Raw genomic sequence first — 21,667 nt, 5'->3', positions numbered from 1 at the left:
TGATTCAGGTGTTCCAATCCCCTCCCAATCATGTGATTCAGGTGTTCCAATCCCCTCCCAATCATGTGATTCAGGTGTTCCAATCCCCTCCATATCATGTGATTCAGGTGTTCCAATCCCCTCCCAATCATGTGATTCAGATGTTCCAATCCCCTCCCAATCATGTGATTCAGGTGTTCCAATCCCCACCATATCATGTGATTCAGGTGTTCCAATCCCCTCCCAATCATGTGTTTCAGGTGTTCCAATCCCCTCCATATCATGTGATTCAGGTGTTCCAATCCCCTCCCAATCATGTGATTCAGGTGTTCCAATCCCCTCCCAATCATGTGATTCAGGTATTCCAATCCCCTCCATATCATGTGATTCAGGTGTTCCAATCCCCTCCCAATCATGTGATTCAGGTGTTCCAATCCCCTCCATATCATGTGATTCAGGTGTTCCAATCACCTCCATGGACACAGGTGTATACAATCAAGCCCCTAGGCATGCAGACGGCTTCTACAAACATTGGTGAAAGAATGGGTCGCTCTCAGGAGCTCAGTGACTCCAAGCGTGGTCCCGTGATAGGTGGCCACCTGGGCAATAAGTCCATCCGTGACATTTCCTGGCTACTAAATATTCCACGCTCAACTGTTAGTGGGATTATAACAAAGTGGAAGCCACTGGGAGTACATTGTACAGGTGCCCCCCCCCCTTGTTTCTGGGAGTACATTGTACAGGTGCCCCCCCCCCCTTGTTTCTGGGAGTACATTGTACAGGTGCCCCCCCCCCTTGTTTCTGGGAGTACATTGTACAGGTGCCCCCCCCCCTTGTTTCTGGGAGTACATTGTACAGGTGTCCCCCCCCCCCCTTGTTTCTGGGAGTACATTGTACAGGTGCACCCCTAACCTTTTTAGGTTGAGAGAAGAGGTTCCGATAAGCCCCGCCCACAGACCCCCACAAGCACCAGGCCAGGGTTGTGGGTAGGGGGCCCTTTGGATGACTTCTCTTTCTTTGTAAATCTTTCTGTTGAACCCCTTCTGTGTCTTCCCGCTGCGCAGGTCCTGCTGGGGGAGGTGAATTCGGGGCTCGCCAGCACGCAGGTGGTGGTGAAGGAGCTGAAGGTCAGCGCCAGCGTCCAGGAGCAGATGCTGTTCTTAGAGGAGACTCAGCCCTACCGGTGAGTGCGCTGTAGTTTTTTTCCCCATAATCCCCTGCGGCCTCCTTTTTTTTGGCATCCTCTGACGGCGGCCTGTAGCTGCGTTTGGCCTGACCTGTCTTCTGTAACTCGCTGTAATCTCGTAAAGCCGATTGTGATGATTGAGGAGGCGGTCGGGGCTGGGGTCGGGGCTGGTGTCGGAGTCGGTGTCGGGATCGGGGCTGGTGTCGGGGCTGGGGTCGGGGCTGGTGTCGGAGTCGGTGTCGGGATCGGGGCTGGTGTCGGGGCTGGGGTCGGGGCTGGTGTCGGAGTCGGTGTCGGGATCGGGGCTGGTGTCGGGGCTGGGGCCGGGGTCGGGGCTGGTGTCGGAGTCGGTGTCGGAATCGGGGCTGGTGTCTGGGTCGGAGCTGGTGTCGGGGCTGGGGCGGGGGTCGGGGTCGCTGTCCTGCCTCCTTTTACTCCCAGAAGTCCTCCCAGAAGTCATTTGGGGGTGTTGGGTGGAGTCCTCTCCTCCATATGGACTGCTCTGGCCAGATGGGCTTTTCAGATGAGCTATTGTTGTCACCTCTCCATGTATTCCTTTGCAGGACCTGTAGGGGGCAGCAGGAGTTCTGTGTCAGGAATGGACGTCCTATAGAAATGCGCCGTTGGCTCCATTTACAGACCTTGGCTGCCTTTGATGGGCGGAGCTTCAAGGAGAGGTCTGTAACTGGAGCCAATCGTCTCTTTTCACAGCCGTCTTGTGTGGTAACGAGCGTGAAAATTGCGATTGTCACGCCGTCCAACACGCCATACCGCCGGGCCGCGCCATTCATCAGGAGGAGCCTCTAGAGAAAGGAAATGCTTCACTGGCATTTGAGCTGCAGAGAGTCACCCGACTCCTCTCAGCAGCATCAGAACCCCGTCCTACTGCTTTCCTATTTTGATAAAAATTGCCCGGGGCTCCGCCCTGCTGTGAACGGCCAATTAAAATCCGCTTGTAACATTGTAATAAAAATCGCGGTCTCTGTTGCCCACATTTGGGACTTTGGGGCTGCAAGGCGTCTCCAGGTCACATGTCTCTGTGAAGTGCAGCCCCCCCTACACTGCGGGCCCCCCCCTACACTGCGGGCCCCCCCCCTACACTGTGGGCCCCCCCCCTACACTGCGGGCCCCCCCCTACACTGCGGGCCCCCCCCACTCTACTCATAGAAAAGTCGGCTGTAGACGTCTTGTGATCGCAGGCCACAGGGGCATCCTGGCAAATACATGGTGAAGATATGGAGAAGAAGCTGGTGACAACACTGAGGGCAGAGTGAGGCTGGTGACAACACTGAGGGCAGAGTGAGGCTGGTGACAACACTGAGGGCAGAGTGAGGCTGGTGACAACACTGAGGGCAGAGTGAGGCTGGTGACAACACTGAGGGCAGAGTGAGGCTGGTGACAACACAGAGGACAGAGTGAGGCTGGTGACAACACCGAGGGCAGAGTGAGGCTGGTGACAACACTGAGGGCAGGTTCCTGACACTCCACATAGTTTAGAAGAAAAGCCGCATACCAGACAGCGCGTCGCGTCACCTCCCTCCGCCGCGCCGCCACGTGCTTATAAGGCTGCAGGTTACAGAAATCAGAGACAGGTAAAGGTGGGGATTCCCTTCTCTGATGTGTCACTGACTGGAAACAACAACTGGCAGAGCAACAGGCAGCAAGCACAACCCACCTACCTACTCATTATGAGGGGTTCCCACCATCCCTGTGCAGAGTTCCCGGGTCTGTACACCCACTGTGCCCATTATGAGGGGTTCCCACCATCCCTGTGCAGAGTTCCCGAGTCTGTACACCCACTGTGCCCATTATGAGGGGTTCCCACCATCCCTGTGCAGAGTTCCCGAGTCTGTACCCCCGCTGTGCCCATTATGAGGGGTTCCCACCATCCCTGTGCTGAGTTCCCGGGACTGTACACCCGCTGTGCCCATTATGAGGGGTTCCCACCATCCCTGTGCTGAGTTCCCGAGTCTGTACCCCCGCTGTGCCCATTATGAGGGGTTCCCATCATCCCTGTGCTGAGTTCCTGGGTCTGTACGCCCGCTGTGCCCATGAGGGGTTCCCATCATCCCTGTGCTGAGTTCCCGGGTCTGTACGCCTGCTGTGCCCATTATGAGGGGTTCCCACCATCCCTGTGCTGAGTTCTTGGGTCTGTACACCCGCTGTGCCCATTATGAGGGGTTCCCATCACCCCTGTGCTGAGTTCCCGGGTCTGTACACCTGCTGTGCCCATTATAAGGGGTTCCCACCATCCCTGTGCCCATTATGAGGGGTTCCCACCATCCCTGTGCTGAGTTCCCGGGTCTGTACACCCGCTGTGCCCATTATGAGGGGTTCCCATCATCCCTGTGCTGAGTTCCCGGGTCTGTACACCTGCTGTGCCCATTATAAGGGGTTCCCACCATCCCTGTGCCCATTATGAGGGGTTCCCACCATCCCTGTGCAGAGTTCCTGGGTCTGTACGCCTGGTGTGTCCATTATGAGGGGTTCCCACCATCCCTGTGCCCATTATGAGGGGTTCCCACCATCCCTGTGCTGAGTTCCCGGGACTCCAGGTAGAGTCAGATGTTGCAGTTGGGAGATCTTGCTGTTGGAGGCTGTGCGGCTCCATCTATAAGATGTCACTTTTGGGGGGAGTTCTCCTTTAATTCCCTGTAGGGGAAGCGGTTCCCACATATCGGTGCGTTTTGCAGCCATTCACATTACAAGTGGTGAATAGATGGGCGCCGTTGGCGTGATTTGGCGTGGCGTGCTCAGCGCTCCGTTGCACAGAGTGGGAGTGGCGTTTGGTGATGTGAATGAGCCCCAATTATTGGTCACATGACATACATTGTATCTTTTCTCCGCCCCCAGAGTCCTCCAGCACCCCAACCTTCTTCAGTGCCTGGCGCAGTGTACGGAGATCACCCCCTACCTCCTGGTCATGGAGTTCTGCCCCCTGGTAAGTGGCGAGCACCCATTGGTGAAGAGACACAGGCGCCAATACATTCACGCCTTCCCCTGAACCCGAGCTCCGCCCACTCGTCTCATATATTGATCGCAGTGCTCCTAGGGTTAGACCCGCCAGTGCTGTGCCTTAAAGGGACAGTAACCCAATAGTTGTCAGGTTGTGGCCATTGATGATGATTTGGCACCATTTTTTATTTTCTGCTCAGAAAGTGGACTGAGCTTCTGAGATCCGGACCCCCGCCATGCCTGACCCTGCAGCTTTCCGATCCCCTGCCCCCGCCATGCTGGACCCGGGAGCTCTCTGATCCCTTGCCCCCGCCGTGCCGGACCCTGCAGCTTTCTGATCCCCTGCCCCCGATATGCTGGACCCTGGAGCTCTCTGATCCCTTGCCCCCGCCGTACCGGACCCTGCAGCTTTCCGATCCCCTGCCCCCGCCATGCCGGACCCTGGAGCTCTCTGATCCCTTGCCCCCGCCGTGCCGGACCCTGCAGCTTTCCGATCCCCTGCCCCCGCCATGCCGGACCCTGGAGCTCTCTGATCCCTTGCCCCCGCCGTGCCGGACCCTGCAGCTTTCCGATCCCCTGCCCCCGCCATGCCGGACCCTGGAACTCTCTGATCCCTTGCCCCCGCCGTGCCGGACCCTGCAGCTTTCCGATCCCCTGCCCCCGCCATGCCTGACCCTGCAGCTTTCCGATCCCCTGCCCCCGCCATGCCGGACCCTGGAGCTCTCTGATCCCCTGCCCCCGCCGTGCCGGACCCTGCACCTCTCCGATCCCCTGCCCCCACTATGCCGGACCCTGCAGCTCTCCGATCCCCTGCCCCCACCATGCCGGACCCTGCAGCTCTCCAATTGCCTGCCCCTGTCATGCCAGACCCTGCAGCTCTCTGATCTCCTGCCCCCGCTGTGCCGGACCCTGTAGCTCTCTGATCGCCTGCCCCCGCCGTGCCGGACCCTGCAGCTCTCTGATCACCTGCCCCCACTATGCCGGACCCTGCAGCTCTCTGATCACCTGCCCCTGCCGTGCCGGACCCTGCAGCTCTCCGATCCCCTGCCCCCACCATGCCAGACCCTGCAGTTCTCTATTTGCTTGCCCCCCGTCATGCCAGACCCTGCAGCTCTCCGATCCCCTGCTGGACCCTGCAGCTCTCTGATTGCCTGCCCCCGCCGTGCCAGACCTTGCAGCTCTCTGATCGCCTGCCCCTGCCATGCCGGACCCTGCAGCTCTCTGATCCCCTGCCCCCACCGTGCTGAACCCTGCAGCTTTCCGATCCCCTGCCCCCACCGTGCTGAACCCTGCAGCTTTCCGATCCCCTGCCCCTGCCTTGCTGGACACTGCAGCTTTCTTATCCCCTGCCCCCGCCATGCCAGACCCTGCAGCTCTCTGATCACCTGCCCCCGCCATGCCAGACCCTGCGGCTCTCTGATCACCTGCCCCCGCCATGCCAGACCCTGCTGCTCTCCGATCCCCTGCCCCCACCGTGCCGGACCCTGCAGCTCTCTGATCGCCTGCCCCCGCTGTGCCGGACCCTGCAGCTCTCTGATCTCCTGCCCCCGCCGTGCCGGACCCTGCGGCTCTCTGATCCCCTGCCCCCGCCGTGCCGGGCCCTGCAGCTCTGTGATCGCCTGCCCCCGCCGTGCCGGACCCTGCAGCTCTCTGATCACCTGCCACACCCTCCATAGACTGATAGCACTGTTCTTATTTCCAGGGGGACCTGAAGGGATATCTGCAGAGCTGCGCGTCCTCCGAGTCCACAGTGCCGGACCCCCTGACCCTGCAGAGGATAGGCTGCGAGGTGTGCTGCGGGCTGCTGCACCTCCACAAGAATAACTACACACACAGGTCAGAGAGGTGATGCGATGCGAGGCGATGCGAGGCTTGGGCCGGGGCAGGAAGAAAATTGTATTTTTATATTAAAAATGATGTTCATGGTTACCTCCACCCCACGGGATTTGATATTGATGCCTTTTTATTACACCTTTTATTTTTTATTTCCTGTGTTTTCTTCTCAATTTTTGCATCTTCCTTTTCTTTTGCCCTTTCCCACTTTTAAGTGTTTTTTTTTACTGTTAATTTTTTTTTGTAAATAATTTTCACATAATGATTATTAGTTTATGCATTTATTATTACTTGGTATTTTTTTCTTCTCCTTTTTTTGCTTTTTTTTTTCCTACCACTGCACTTTTTCAATTATCCCTTCTGTTTCCTCATGTATGTTTTTTTTTATGCCTTTCATACTTTTACACTAATTCATAATAATTCATTATATTTTCCCCTTTCTCATTTATTTATTTATTTACTTATTTCTTATTTATTGTTTTATATACATAGGGAGGATTCTCTGTATTTTTATTTATTATTTTATATATTATATTTTTTAAATATTGTATAATATATATATATACAGTGGGGATGGAAAGTTTGGGCCCCCCAGCTAAAAATGTGTATTAATGTGCATAAAGAAGCCGAGGAAAGATGGAAAAATCTCCAAAAGGCATCAAATTACAGATTAGACATTCTTATAATATGTCAACAAAAGTTAGATTTTATTTCCATCATTTACACTTTCAAAATAACAGAAAACCAAAAAATGGCGTCTGCAAAAGTTTGGGCCCCCTGCAGAGTTAATATCTTGTACTGCCCCCTTTGGCAAGTATCACAGCTTGTAAACACTTTTTGTAGCCAGCCAAGAGTCTTTCAATTCTTGTTTGAGGTATCTTTGCCCATTCTTCCTTACAAAAGTCTTCCAGTTCTTTGAGATTTCTGGGCTGTCTGTCACGCACGGCTCTTTTAAGGTCTATCCATAGATTTTCAATGATGTTGAGGTCAGGAGATTGTGAAGGCCATGGCAAAACCTTCAGTTTACGCCTCTTGATGTAATCCCCCGTGGATTTCGAGGTGTGTTTAGGATCATTATCCATTTGTAGAAGCCATCCTCTCTTTAACTTCAGCTTTTTCACAGATGGCATCAAGTTACCATCCAAAATTTGCTGAAATTTTATTGAATCCATTTTTCCTTCTACTCGTGAGATGTTCCCTGTGCCACTGGCTGCAACACAACCCCAAAGCATGATTGATCCAACCCCATGCTTCACAGTTGGACAGAGGTTCTTTTCATTCAATTCTGTGCCCCTTCTTCTCCAAACGTACCTTTGCTCATTCCGGCCAAAAAGTTCCATTTTAACCTCATCGGTCCACAGAACTTGTTTCCAAAATGCATCAGGCTTGTCTATATGTTCATTTGCAAAGTTCAAACGATGATTTTTGTGGTGAGGACGTAGAAGAGGTTTTCTTCTGATGACTCTTCCATGAAGACCATATTTGTACAAGTATCTCTTTATAGTGGAATAGTGACCACAACTCCAGTGTCTGCCAGATCTTTCTGGAGGGATCGTGCCGTCAAACGTGGGTTTGGAATTGTTTTTCTCACAATCCTGCGAGCTGTTCTGTCTGATATTTTTCTTGGTCTTCCAGATCTTGCTTTAACTTCCACTGTTCCTGATGACTGCCATTTCTTAATGACATTCCGAACAGAGGATATTGACATCTGAAAACGCTTTGCTATCTTCTTATAGCCTTCTCCAGCTTTGTGAGCGTCAACTATTTTCAGTTTCAGTTTTCTAGACAACTGCTTAGAAGAACCCATGGTGCTGATTGTTGGGGCAAGGTCAGAGGAGTCGGGGCATTTAAAACCTTTGAGATTGACATCACCTGGTCTTCCCAGACGATGATTGAGAACAATCCATGACACTGGCAGGTCTCAGCTTGGCAAAGGGGGCAGTACAAGATATTAACTCTGCAGGGTGCCCAAACTTTTGCAGACGCCATTATTTTGTTTTCTGTTATTTTGAAAGTGTAAATGATGGAAATAAAATCTAACTTTTGTTGACATATTATAAGAATGTCTAATCTGTAATTTGATGCCTTTTGGAGATTTTTCCATCTTTCCTTGGCTTCTTTATGCACATTAATACACATTTTTAGCTGGGGGGCCCAAACTTTCCATCCCCACTGTATATATAAATAAAAAAAAATTTTTCTTATAAGTATAAACAAATACTATTGTTGTTTTTATCATTTATATATAATTTATATAATAATATATGCTTACTATTATATAAAGTATTTGTATATATTTTAATATGTTTATATTTATAATTATATATATATACACATACATACATATTTTTTCTTTTTTTACTTATTAGTATACACAGATACTATGATTATTATTTTATAACTTTTTGAATACAATTATTATTATTTGCTTTAGTTTTTTGCTTGTTAGTACAAAGAAATAGCTTTTTTTTCATACTCCTTTTTTCCTTCGTTTATTCTCTTCTTTCTCCATCCTTTTTAATTCTCCCTTCTTCTTTTTCCTTTTTTTAACTTTTTCATGACTCATGATTTTTTTTTAAAGATTCTTTTGCTTTTACATAACATTTTTTAAAATTGCATTTTTTTTCTTTTACATAACTTCTTTTGCATTACAATGTTTAAATTTTTTTTTCCCTTTTATCTTTTTTTTTTTTTTTTTTTATAATTTTTTTTTTAATGTTCATGCAATTTATAAAAGATCCCAAACTTTATTTTCTCTTCCGAAACCCAACACCCCTGACCCCTTCCCCGCCGCTACCATAGATCTCTGGTATTGTTGGGTTGCATTGGGATTTGTTTTCCTCTCTTTTCCTTTTCCCCCTCGTTCCCTCGTATATTTCTTCGTGGTATCAGGCACGCTCCCAGGACAGCCGGCGTTCCCCGGCACATCTCTGGACGCCTCTCTCGGTTTGTCCCCTGGAACAATATCCTGATGCTGACTGAGTAGGACATGCAGGCTCCAGCATCAGTGATTTGTTGCAGGCGGCACTCCTGGCCGCCCGGACCCCGATGTGACTCTTTCTCCTGGCCGCCTGGACCCAATGTGACTCTTTCTCCTGGCCGCCTGGACCCCAATGTGACTCTTTCTCCTGGCTGCCCGGACCCCGATGAGACTCTTTCTCCTGGCCGCCTGGACCCAATGTGACTCTTTCTCCTGGCCGCCTGGACCCCAATGTGACTCTTTCTCCTGGCCGCCCGGACCCCGATGTGACTCTTTCTCCTGGCCGCCTGGACCCCGATGTGACTCTTTCTCCTGGCCGCCTGGACCCTGATGTGACTCTTTCTCCTGGCCGCCTGGACCCTGATGTGACTTTCTCCTGGCCACCCGGACCCCGATGTGACTCTTTCTCTTGGCCGCCCGGACCCCGATGTGACTCTTTCTCCTGGCCGCCCGGACCCCGATGTGACTCTTTCTCCTGGTCTCTATTATTACCGAGTGACATCAGAGTTGTAATCGGCTTATTAGCCCCCGAAGCCCTAATACCTCTTCCACACGGACAGAAGAGCCGCACTTTCATGGAGTAGGAGGAGATATTTTCTATTGATGAAATAACTCATCAACTCTCGTCATTTCCTCCTCAAAGGAGAGAAGATGGGAAAAGTTATTCTATATGGCAACCAATGTGATGGAGGTCAGAGGTCTCCAGAGAAGGGTCCTGGTAATCCTCCATCACCCAATGACATTGGAGACAATTGAGCTCTTCCAGCCTTGTGGTAACAGTTTGGTGAAGACCCTTTTCTGTCCCCCCCCATGACTGTCCCCTGTGTACAAAGCCAGCTCCATAAAGACATGGATGACCAGTTTGGTGAAGACCCTTTTCTGTCCCCCCCATGACTGTCCCCTGTGTACAAAGCCAGCTCCATAAAGACATGGATGACCAGTTTGGTGAAGACCCTTTTCTGTCCCCCCCATGACTGTCCCCTGTGTACAAAGCCAGCTCTATAAAGACATGGAGGACCAGTTTGGTGAAGACCCTTTTCTGTTCCCCCCCATGACTGTCCTCTGTGTACAAAGCCGGCTCCATAAAGACATGGATGACCAGTTTGGTGAAGACCCTTTTCTGTTCCCCCATGACTGTCCCCTGTGTAGAAAGCCAGCTCCATAAAGACATGGATGACCAGTTTGGTGTGGAGGAACTCCAGTGTCCTGTGCAGAACCCTGACCTCAACCCTACTGAACATTTTTGGGAAGGAACACCGATGGTGAGCCAGGTCTTCACTACCTGACCTCTCAAATGAGCACAATTGCCCACAGACACCCTCCAATATCTTGCAAAAAAGCCTTCTTAGAAGGGTGGAGGATGTTGGAAGCAAAGGGGGGGGGGGGTGGAGCTTCATATTTATAGCCACACAGGAGTTCAAGTCCATATTAAATGACCATGGGGGCTAACTCTGTATTAATGGCCATGGATGCTCAACTCCGAATTAATGGCCACAAGTGCACAAGTCCATATTAATGGCCATGGTGGACCAAGTCCATATTAATGGCTATAGTGGGCCAGGTCCATGTTAATGGCCATGGTGGGCCAGGTCCATGTTAATGGCCATGGTGGGCCAGGTCCATGTTAATGGCAATGGAGGACCAGGTCCATGTTAAAGGCCATAGTGGGCCAGGTTCATGTTAAAGACCATGGTGGGCCAAGTCCATGTTAATGGCCATGGTGGGCCAAGTCCATGTTAAAGGCCATAGTGGGCCAGGTTCATGTTAAAGACCATGGTGGGACAGGTCCATGTTAATGGCCATGGTGGGACAGGTCCATGTTAATGGCCATGGTGGGACAGGTCCATGTTAATGGCAATGGAGGACCAGGTCCATGTTAATGGCCATGGTGGGCCAAGTCCATGTTAATGGCCATGGTGGGCCAAGTCCATGTTAAAGGCCATAGTGGGCCAGGTTCATGTTAAAGACCATGGTGGGCCAGGTCCATGTTAATGACCATGGTGGGCAAGGTCCTTGTTAATGACCATGGTGGGCCAGGTCCATATTAATGACCACGGGGGGGAGGGGGTCAAGTCCATATTAGTGGCCATGGGGGTCCAAATCCATATTAATGGCCACAGAGAGAGCAGGGCAACTCTATATTACAGGCCCTGTCTTTGGAATAAGATGCCAACAAGCCGAGATACGTGTGATGCCCAAGTATCCACCTACTTTTGGTCTTATAGAGTATATTCTTTTAGCCACTTTGGCGGAATGAGCACAAATTTCCACCAACACCCTCCAAAATCTTCTGGAGATCGTACCGAGAAGAGTGGAGGGCGTTCTAACCACAAAGCGGACATGGGCAGAAGAAATCAGGAGCCAAACAATCAGTTCAGAAGTCCATATATCCTTTATTCTTGGCAATAAAGTCCCAACCACTGGAAAATCAATAGCCAATGCATTTCAGGGGCTACAGAATCCCCCTTCACCAGAACTTGGGTTTGGTTACTGGAATTCCAATATGGACTGTGATTACAAAGAACCTTCTGGATGGATATGTAGAACATGGGCCAATTTGCAGAGTTCAATGGCTGTATTATAGCTTCGCTGGACGTATTTCCTCAAATAGCTAGAAAGTGGTACAAGCCCATGGTTTAGGAATGGGATGGTCAGCAAACCCATATAGGTGTGATGGTCAGCTGTCCACAAACCTCTATCTAAGGTCTTCCATACCTTCTCATCAGGTGGTATCTGAGGGAGCCGTAGCATATTGTGTTTTCTGACTATAGGCACAGCAACGTTGATATGCCCATTCCCTTGAATTCAGTGCAGGTCTATGTCACGGCCAGGGTTCCGTACAGGACACTTGGGTTCCTCAACACCAAACTGGTCCTCCATGTCTTTATGGAGCTGGCTTTGTACACGGGGGACAGTCATGGGGGAACAGAAAAGGGTCTTCACCAAACTGGTCATCCATGTCTTTATGGAGCTGGCTTTGTACACAGAGGACAGTCATGGGGGAACAGAAAAGGGTCTTCACCAAACTGGTCATCCATGTCTTTATGGAGCTGGCTTTGTACACAGAGGACAGTCATGGGGGGACAGAAAAGGGTCTTCACCAAACTGGTCATCCATGTCTTTATAGAGCTGGCTTTGTACACAGAGGACAGTCATGGGGGGACAGAGAAGGGTCTTCACCAAACTGGTCATCCATGTCTTTATGGAGCTGGCTTTGTACACAGAGGACAGTCATGGGGGGACAGAAAAGGGTCTTCACCAAACTGGTCATCCATGTCTTTATGGAGCTGGCTTTGTACACAGAGGACAGTCATGGGGGGACAGAAAAGGGTCTTCACCAAACTGGTCATCCATGTCTTTATGGAGCTGGCTTTGTACACAGAGGACAGTCATGGGGGGACAGAGAAGGGTCTTCACCAAACTGTTACATCAAGGCTGGAAGAGCACAATTGTCTCCAATGTCTGTGCATGATGGAGGATTACCAGGACCCTTCTCTGGAGACACCTGACCTCCATCATTTGGTGGTGGTGGTGGGGGGGTGGTTCACATACTTTTGAATGTACAGTTTGTGTGATGTTCAGGTGTTGACCAAATTTTGGCCATATTGTGTATTTGGGGAATTGGGGTTCGCTGGCTTTATCTCGTGCACCGAGCCATCCTCATGCTACATCAACAAAGTCTCCATTGCCCATAAAGCACCCAACAATATGATGGTTACCTCATCCAGCATTTGAGGACCTCATGCGGGCACCTGATGCCAACTGATCTTGGGCAGGAAATTGTGTTCATTCTTTCCTCCTAAGACAAGCCACCAGCAGATATTGGTTTCCTCTTTACCTCTCCATAGCCTAAACATGGAGACACGGCCCAGCCCAGCGTGCATGGTCCTGGAGCCACTGACAGAGATACATCCCAGGGGGAACTGTACCTGTACATCCTTGCACCCTAGACCCTCTGATGGTCCAGTATCTGAAAGCACAGTCCCAGCCTTCCAAGCCCCGCCCTTTGTAATTCTCCTAGAGCCGGGGTCTCCAAACTTTCTAAACAAGGGGCAAGTTTACTGTCCTTCAGACTTTAGGGGGGCTGTACTGTGCCCAGTGGGAGTAAACAATGCCTGATCTTTGGTATTACGGCGAGAAATAGTTGGTTTTAGTGGGAGGAATAGTGTCCCATCATTGGTGTCAGTGGGAGGAATAGTGCCCCATCCTTGGTGTCAGTGGGAGGAATAGTGTCCCATCATTGGTATCAGTGGGAGGAATAGTGTCCCATCATTGGTGTCAGTGGGAGGAATAGTGTCCCATCATTGGTATCAGTGGGAGGAATAGTGCCCCATCATTGGTGTCAGTGGCAGGAATAGTGCCCCATCCTTGGTGTCAGTTGGAGGAATAGTGCCCCATCATTGGTGTCAGTGAGAGGAATAGTGCCCCATCATTGGTATCAGTGGGAGGAATAGTGCCCCATCATTGGTGTCAGTGGGAGGAATAGTGCCCCATCATTGGTGTCAGTGGGAGGAATAGCGCCCCATCATTGGTGTCAGTGGGAGGACTAGTGCCCCATCATTGGTGTCAGTGGGAGGAATAGTGCCCCATCATTGGTGTCAGTGGGAGGAATAGCGCCCCATCATTGGTGTCAGTGGGAGGAATAGTGCCCCATCATTGGTGTCAGTGGCAGGAATAGTGCCCCATCATTGGTGTCAGTGGCAGGAATAGTGCCCCATCGTTGGTGTCAGTAGGAGTAATAGTGCCCCATCATTGGTGTCAGTGGGAGGAATAGTGCCCCATCATTGGTGTCAGTGGGAGGAATAGTGCCCCATCATTGGTGTCAGTAGGAGGAATACTGCCCCATCATTGGTGTCAGTAGGAGGAATAGTGCCCCATCATTGGTGTCAGTGGGAGGAATAGTGCCCCATCATTGGTATCAGTGGGAGGAATAGTGTCCCATCATTGGTGTCAGTGGGAGGAATAGTGCCCCATCATTGGTGTCAGTGGCAGGAATAGTGCCCCATCGTTGGTGTCAGTGGGAGGAATAGTACCCCATCATTGGTGTCAGTGGCAGGAATAGTGCCCCATCGTTGGTGTCAGTGGAGGAATAGTGCCCCATCATTGGTGTCAGTGGGGGGAATAGTGTCCCATCATTGGTGTCAGTGGGAGGAATAGTGCCCCATCATTGGTGTCAGTGGGAGGAATAGTACCCCATCATTGGTGTCAGTGGCAGGAATAGTGCCCCATCGTTGGTGTCAGTGGCAGGAATAATACCTCAAGGGCTGGATAAAGGCAAGTAAAGGGCCGCAGTTTGGAGACCAGTGTCCTAGAGTGAGGTTGCACAGTGATGTGATGGAAGCTCCGCCCCCTGGGAGGCACCATGTAAAGCCTGCTGAAGTGCTCAGACTACAAATAGATGGAATGGACTTCACGTATCTATGTAATGCTTCTCAGTGATCTAAAATGGAAAATACAGAACTTTGTCACTAGATGGCGATGCGTATCATAAATAATTCAGATACTTAGCGCCATCTATTGGCCGCCGACATTTTAAATCATTGAAAAACATTCGACCAGCGCAGGGAATAGCAGAAGAGCGTTTGTTTTTCACGCAGACAGAATGAGGGAACGAGACTTTCTCTGGCCAAATCGCTTTGTAGATTTTTCTGTATAAATTCTTCTCTGCGATTTCAGTGGATTTCCGTGAATTGCGTTCACCTGGTTGCCTGCACTGCCTGAGGGTCTCCTGTGTGGCGGGGCATGCGGTGCAGCTCGGTATCAACTTCTCATTGTCTTTTCTTCCTTCCAATACTCAGTGACCTCGCTCTGCGGAACTGCCTGCTGACTGCCGACATGACGGTGAAGATCGGTGACTACGGGGTGGCCCATTCCAAATATCGGGTAAGCAGCAGCCAGCGGTCACCAAGCCAGAGGCAAGTCCAATGCGGCTGCACCGGAGCTAAAGGATGGTGGCTGCTCTGGGTAGTGCGCCTTGCCTCGCTGCCTTAGACCCCGGTCACGACTTGGCATGCGATTTGCATGCCATGCGACTTGAGACACGCACCCTGTTGTCTGCAATTACAGCGGTCGTATCGATGCGATTCTGACTCGGTTGGAGCCGCACCGATTTCTAAAGCAGCGCATGGAACGATCTTCGGTGCGATTTGCACAGATCTCTGTGTCAGACGTCTTGCAAATCTCCCCTGAAATCAGAATCTCCTCCGACTTCACTGTAATGTCAGGATCGATGTGACCGGGGATCGATGTGATTGGGGATCGATGTGATTGGGGATCGGTGTGACCGGGGATCGATGTGACCGGGGATCGCTGTGACCGGGGATCGATGTGACTGGGGATCGGTGTGACTGGGGATCGGTGTGACCGGGGATCGATGTGATTGGGGATCGATGTGACCGGGGATCGATATGACTGGGGATCGCTGTGACCGGGGATCGCTGTGACCGGGGATCGATGTGACCGGGGATCGATGTGACCGGGGATCGCTGTGACCGGGGATCGGTGTGATTGGGGATCGATATGACCGGGGATCGCTGTGACCGGGGATCGATGTGACCGGGGATCGATGTGACCGGGGATCGCTGTGACCGGGGATCGGTGTGATTGGGGATCGGTGTGATTGGGGATCGATGTGATTGGGGATCGATGTGACCGGGGATCGATATGACCGGGGATCGGTGTGACCGGGGATCGGTGTGATTGGGGATCGATATGACCGGGGATCGCTGTGACCGGGGATCGATGTGACCGGGGATCGCTGTGACCGGGGATCGGTGTGATTGGGGATCGATGTGACCGGGGATCGATATGACCGGGGATCGGTGTGACCGGGGATCGGTGTGACCGGGGATCGATGTGACCGGGGATCGCTGTGACCGGGGATCGGTGTGATTGGGGATCGATATGACCGGGGATCGCTGTGACCGGGGATCGATGTGACCGGGGATCGGTGTGACCGGGGATCGGTGTGATTGGGGATCGATGTGACCGGGGATCGATGTGACCGGGGATCGGTGTGACCGGGGATCGATGTGACCGGGGATCGCTGTGACCGGGGATCGGTGTGATTGGGGATCGCTGTGACCGGGGATCGGTGTGACCGGGGATCGGTGTGACCGGGGATCGATGTGATTGGGGATCGATGTGACCGGGGATCGATATGACTGGGGATCGCTGTGACCGGGGATCGCTGTGACCGGGGATCGATGTGACCGGGGATCGATGTGACCGGGGATCGCTGTGACCGGGGATCGGTGTGATTGGGGATCGATATGACCGGGGATCGATATGACCGGGGATCGCTGTGACCGGGGATCGATGTGACCGGGGATCGGTGTGACCGGGGATCGGTGTGATTGGGGATCGATGTGACCGGGGATCGATGTGACCGGGGATTGGTGTGACCGGGGATTGATGTGACCGGGGATCGCTGTGACCGGGGATCGGTGTGATTGGGGATCGCTGTGACCGGAGATCGATGTGACCGGGGATCGCTGTGACCGGGGATCGATGTGACTGGGGATCGGTGTGATTGGGGATCGATGTGACCGGGGATCGGTGTGATTGGGGATCGGTGTGATTGGGGATCGATGTGATTGGGGATCGGTGTGATTGGGGATCGGTGTGACCGGGGATCGGTGTGACCGGTGATCGATGTGATTGGGGATCGCTGTGATCGGGGTCGGCGTGATTGGGGATCGCTGTGACCGGGGATCGGTGTGATTGGGGATCGGTGTGACCGGGGATCGGTGTGATTGGTGATCGCTGTGATCGGGGGTCGGCGTGATTGGGGATCGGCGTGATTGGGGATCGGTGTGATTGGGGATCGGTGTGATTGGGGATTGGTGTGACCGGGGATCGGTGTGACCGGGGATCGATGTGATTGGGGATCGCTGTGATCGGGGTCGGCGTGATTGGGGATCGCTGTGACCGGGGATCGATGTGATTGGGGATCGGTGTGACCGGGGATCGATATGATTGGGGATCAGTGTGACCGGGGATCGATGTGACCGGTGATCGATGTGACTGGGGATCGGTGTGATTGGTGATCGCTGTGATCGGGGTCGGCGTGATTGGGGATCGATGTGATCGGGGATCGGTGTGACCGGGGATCGGTGTGATTGGGGATCGGTGTGATTGGGGATCGATGTGATTGGGGATCGCTGTGATTGGGGATCGCTGTGATCGGGGATCGGTGTGATTGGGGATCGCTGTGATCGGGGATCGGTGTGACTGGGGATCGGTGTGATTGGGGATCGATGTGATTGGGGATCGCTGTGATTGGGGATCGCTGTGATCGGGGATCGGTGTGACCGGGGATCGGTGTGATTGGGGATCGCTGTGATCGGGGATCGGTGTGACTGGGGATCGGTGTGATTGGGGATCGATGTGATTGGGGATCGCTGTGATTGGGGATCGCTGTGATCGGGGATCGGTGTGACTGGGGATCGGTGTGATCGGGGATCGGTGTGATTGGGGATTGGTGTGATCGGGGATCGGTGTGACTGGGGATCGGTGTGATTGGGGATCGATGTGATTGGGGATCGCTGTGATTGGGGATCGCTGTGATCGGGGATCGGTGTGATCGGGGATCGGTGTGATTGGGGATTGGTGTGATCGGGGATCGGTGTGATCGGGATCGGTGTGACTGGGGATCGGTGTGATTGGTGATCGCTGTGATCGGGGTCGGCGTGATTGGGGGTCGGCGTGATTGGGGATTGGTGTGATCGGGGATCGGTGTGATTGGGGATCGATGTGATTGGGGATCGCTGTGATCGGGGATCGGTGTGATTGGGGATCGGTATGACTGGGGATCGGTATGACTGGGGATCGGTGTGATTGGGGATTGGTGTGATCGGGGATCGGTGTGACTGGGGATCGGTGTGATCGGGGATCGGTGTGACTGGGGATCGATGTGATTGGGGATCGATGTGATTGGGGATCGGTGTGATCGGGGATCGGTGTGACTGGGGATCGATGTGATTGGGGATCGATGTGATTGGGGATCGGTGTGATTGGGGATCGGTGTGATCGGGGATCGGTGTGATTGGGGATCGGTGTGATCGGGGATCGGTGTGATCGGGGATCGGTATGACTGGGGATCGGTGTGATCGGGGATCGGTGTGATTGGGGATCGATGTGATCGGGGATCGGTGTGACCGGGGATCGATGTGATTGGGGATCGGTGTGATCGGGGATCGGTGTGATTGGGGATTGGTGTGATTGGGGATCGGTATGACTGGGGATCGGTGTGATCGGGGATCGGTGTGATCGGGGATCGATGTGATCGGGGATCGGTGTGACCGGGGATCGATGTGATCGGGGATCGATGTGATTGGGGATCGGTGTGATCGGGGATCGATGTGATTGGGGATCGGTGTGATTGGGGATCGGTGTGATTGGGGATCGGTGTGATTGGGGATCGGTGTGATTGGGGATCGGTGTGATCGGGATCGGTGTGATTGGGGATCGGTGTGACTGGGGATCGGTGTGATTGGGGATCGGTGTGATTGGGGATTGGTGTGATTGGGGATCGGTGTGATCGGGGATCGATGTGATTGGGGATCGGTGTGACTGGGGATCGGTGTGATCGGGATCGCTGTGATTGGGGATCGGTGTGATTGGGGATCGGTGTGATTGGGGATCGGTATGACTGGGGATCGGTGTGATTGGGGATCGGTGTGATTGGGGATCGGTATGACTGGGGATCGATGTGATTGGGGATCGATGTGATTGGGGATCGGTGTGACCGGGGATCGGTGTGATTGGGGATCGGTGTGATCGGGGATCGGTGTGACTGGGGATCGGTATGATCGAGTGATAAACATCGCATGGTTTTGTGTGGATTGGACCTCGTGGCACGGCGCGGTTTTCAGGGATTTTTGACATTTTTAATCTTGCATTAAGTATCGCGGAATCATTTATTTATTTATTTTCGTGAAGCGGACATTTTGTTAGCGCGGGCGAGAATTTCTGCAAATGAGTCATGTGAACGTGTTAGCGCATGTGGTGACCTTTAGTGAATTGACCGCGAAGTGCCCCCAGAAAACGCATAAAAAACAAGTGTAAGGCGGCTTCACACCGAGGAGACAAACAATTCCCTGTGTATGTGAATGTACATCTGTGTATGTGAATGTACATCCGTGTATGTGAATGTACATCCGTGTATGTGAATGTACATCCGTGTATGTGAATGTACATCCGTGTATGTGAATGTACATCCGTGTATGTGAATGTACATCCGTGTATGTGAATGTACATCCGTGTATGTGAATGTACATCCGTGTATGTGAATGTACATCCGTGTATGTGAATGTGTATCCATGTATGTGAATGTACATCCGTGTATGTGAATGTGTATCCGTGTATGTGAATGTACATCTGTGTATGTGAATGTAGATCCGTGTATGTGAATGTAGATCCGTGTATGTGAATGTACATCCGTGTATGTGAATGTACATCCGTGTATGTGAATGTGTATCCGTGTATGTGAATGTACATCCGTGTATGTGAATGTGCATCCGTGTATGTGAATGTGTATCCGTGTATGTGAATGTACATCCGTGTATGTGAATGTACATCCGTGTATGTGAATGTGCATCCGTGTATGTGAATGTACATCCGTGTATGTGTATCCCTGTATGTGAATGTATATCCGTGTATGTGAATGTATATCCGTGTATGTGAATGTATATCCGTGTATGTGAATGTATATCCGTGTATGTGAATGTGTATCCCTGTATGTGAATGTACATCCGTGTATGTGAATGTACATCCGTGTATGTGAATGTACATCCGTGTATGTGAATGTAGATCCGTGTATGTGAATGTACATCCGTGTATGTGAATGTAGATCAGTGTATGTGACTGTAGATCAGTGTATGTGAATGTATATCCGTGTATGTGAATGTACATCCGTGTATGTGAATGTACATCTGTGTATGTGAATGTGTATCCGTGTATGTGAATGTGCATCCGTGTATGTGAATGTGTATCCGTGTATGTGAATGTACATCCGTGTATGTGAATGTGTATCCGTGTATGTGAATGTACATCCGTGTATGTGAATGTAGATCCATGTATGTGAATGTACATCCGTGTATGTGAATGTAGATCCGTGTATGTGAATGTGTATCCGTGTATGTGAATGTACATCCGTGTATGTGAATGTACATCCGTGTATGTGAATGTACATCCGTGTATGTGAATGTACATCCGTGTATGTGAATGTGCATCCGTGTATGTGAATGTACATCCGTGTATGTGAATGTGTATCCGTGTATGTGAATGTACATCTGTGTATGTGAATGTAAATCCGTGTATGTGAATGTATATCCGTGTATGTGAATGTATATCTGTGTATGTGAATGTATATCCGTGTATGTGAATGTACATCCGTGTATGTGAATGTATATCTCTGTATGTTGTCACACGGAGGCGTTGCGCTTGCGGTGTAAAATCTCTGTCTTGCAGCATCTTTGGAACATGTTTGGGGAGTCAAGAAAATCCCTCTTCCTATTGAAATCAATGAGAAGCGTCTGAGAAGCAGTTATGTTGCAATTTTAAGTCACATGTCCTTTAACAAACGCAGTAAAATGCAGTAAAAAGGGCTGTGCGTCTTTACGGCGTCTTTGTGGCGTCTCTGCGGCGTCTTTACGGCGTCTTTGTGGCGTCTCTGCGGCGTCTTTACGGCGTCTCTGCGGCGTCTTTACGGCGGCTTTGTGGCGTCCTTACGGCGTCTTGTGGCGTCTCTGCAGCGTCTTTACGGCGTCTTGTGGCGTCCTTACGGCGTCTTGTGGCGTCTCTGCAGCGTCTTTACGGCGTCTTGTGGCGTCCTTACGGCGTCTTGTGGCGTCTCTGCAGCGTCTTTACGGCGTCTTGTGGCGTCCTTACGGCGTCTTGTGGCGTCTCTGCAGCGTCTTTACGGCGTCTTGTGGCGTCCTTACGGCGTCTTGTGGCGTCTCTGCAGCGTCTTTACGGCGTCTTGTGGCGTCCTTACGGCGTCTTGTGGCGTCTCTGCATTGTCTTTGCAGCGGATGAGTGTGGAAGTAGCCTTAGCGATTTGCAGCCTCAGAGTGCGGTTAGGCCCCTCGCCGTCCTCCCGCAGACAGCCGCACGCGCCCCACCCCGTCGTCAGACGTTCCTGTTTCCATGCCGCACGCCTCTCGTCGTGTTTTCCGTAACCAAACACCCCAGAGCTGCGCCAGCTTGTCCCCGGCTTGTGGCGGCTGAGGCACCAAGCTGGCCAGATGAAGGGAGGGGAGGGGATGTTCCATCACAGAGCACGTCTCTGCCCCAAAGGGGAGGAGGGGACTCTGCTGTAACCTCTGTCAGGGTGAGTCAGACGTCGGCTGATCCTCCAGGAGGAGGAGGTTGGTTGGTTGGTGGGGGGGGGGGGAGGAGGAGGTTGGTTGGGGGGGGACTGCTGAGTCGGAAGCAGCACAGGAAGGATTGTCGCTCTTGTCTGAGTCCCTGTGTTTGTTCCTTGCAGGAGGACTACCTGGTGACGTCCGACCAACTGTGGGTCCCTCTGCGCTGGATCGCGCCGGAGCTGATTGATGAAGTACATGGGAACCTCTTGGTGGTGGACCAGACCAAGACCAGCAACATCTGGTAGGACGGCCGGCTGCCTTGTTTGTCGCGGGTTCTCCCCATCCATGAGCTGGGTGGAGCCCGGAGACAAGCGTGCTTTTCTGTCCGCGGGCGCCGCCGGCTCGCCTGGCTTTCCGCCCCTT

At 52.0% G+C, this 21,667-nt stretch overlaps 1 protein-coding gene across 2 annotated transcripts in view; it reads left to right on the top strand.

Moving 5' to 3' along the window:
* The window catches only part of LOC149430717 (serine/threonine-protein kinase LMTK1-like), a 71,989-nt gene that overhangs the window by 5,482 nt on the left and 44,840 nt on the right, over positions 1–21,667 (top strand). For both annotated transcript variants that reach the window (XM_089666062.1, XM_089666061.1), the window contains exons 2-6: positions 1,044–1,162; positions 4,019–4,106; positions 5,823–5,956; positions 14,732–14,816; positions 21,424–21,545. In XM_089666062.1, coding sequence (XP_089522188.1) covers positions 1,044–1,162; positions 4,019–4,106; positions 5,823–5,956; positions 14,732–14,816; positions 21,424–21,545 — 548 coding nt within the window. The remainder of the gene's footprint in view (positions 1–1,043; positions 1,163–4,018; positions 4,107–5,822; positions 5,957–14,731; positions 14,817–21,423; positions 21,546–21,667) is intronic.

Source organism: Staurois parvus, unplaced genomic scaffold (assembly GCF_062004578.1).
Source record: "Staurois parvus isolate SC_StPar_1 unplaced genomic scaffold, SC_StPar_1.0 ptg002501l, whole genome shotgun sequence".
NCBI classification, from domain to species: Eukaryota; Metazoa; Chordata; class Amphibia; order Anura; family Ranidae; genus Staurois; species Staurois parvus.
The sequence above is the reverse complement of the archived record's forward strand: the minus strand, read 5'-3'. Positions and strand labels throughout refer to the sequence as shown.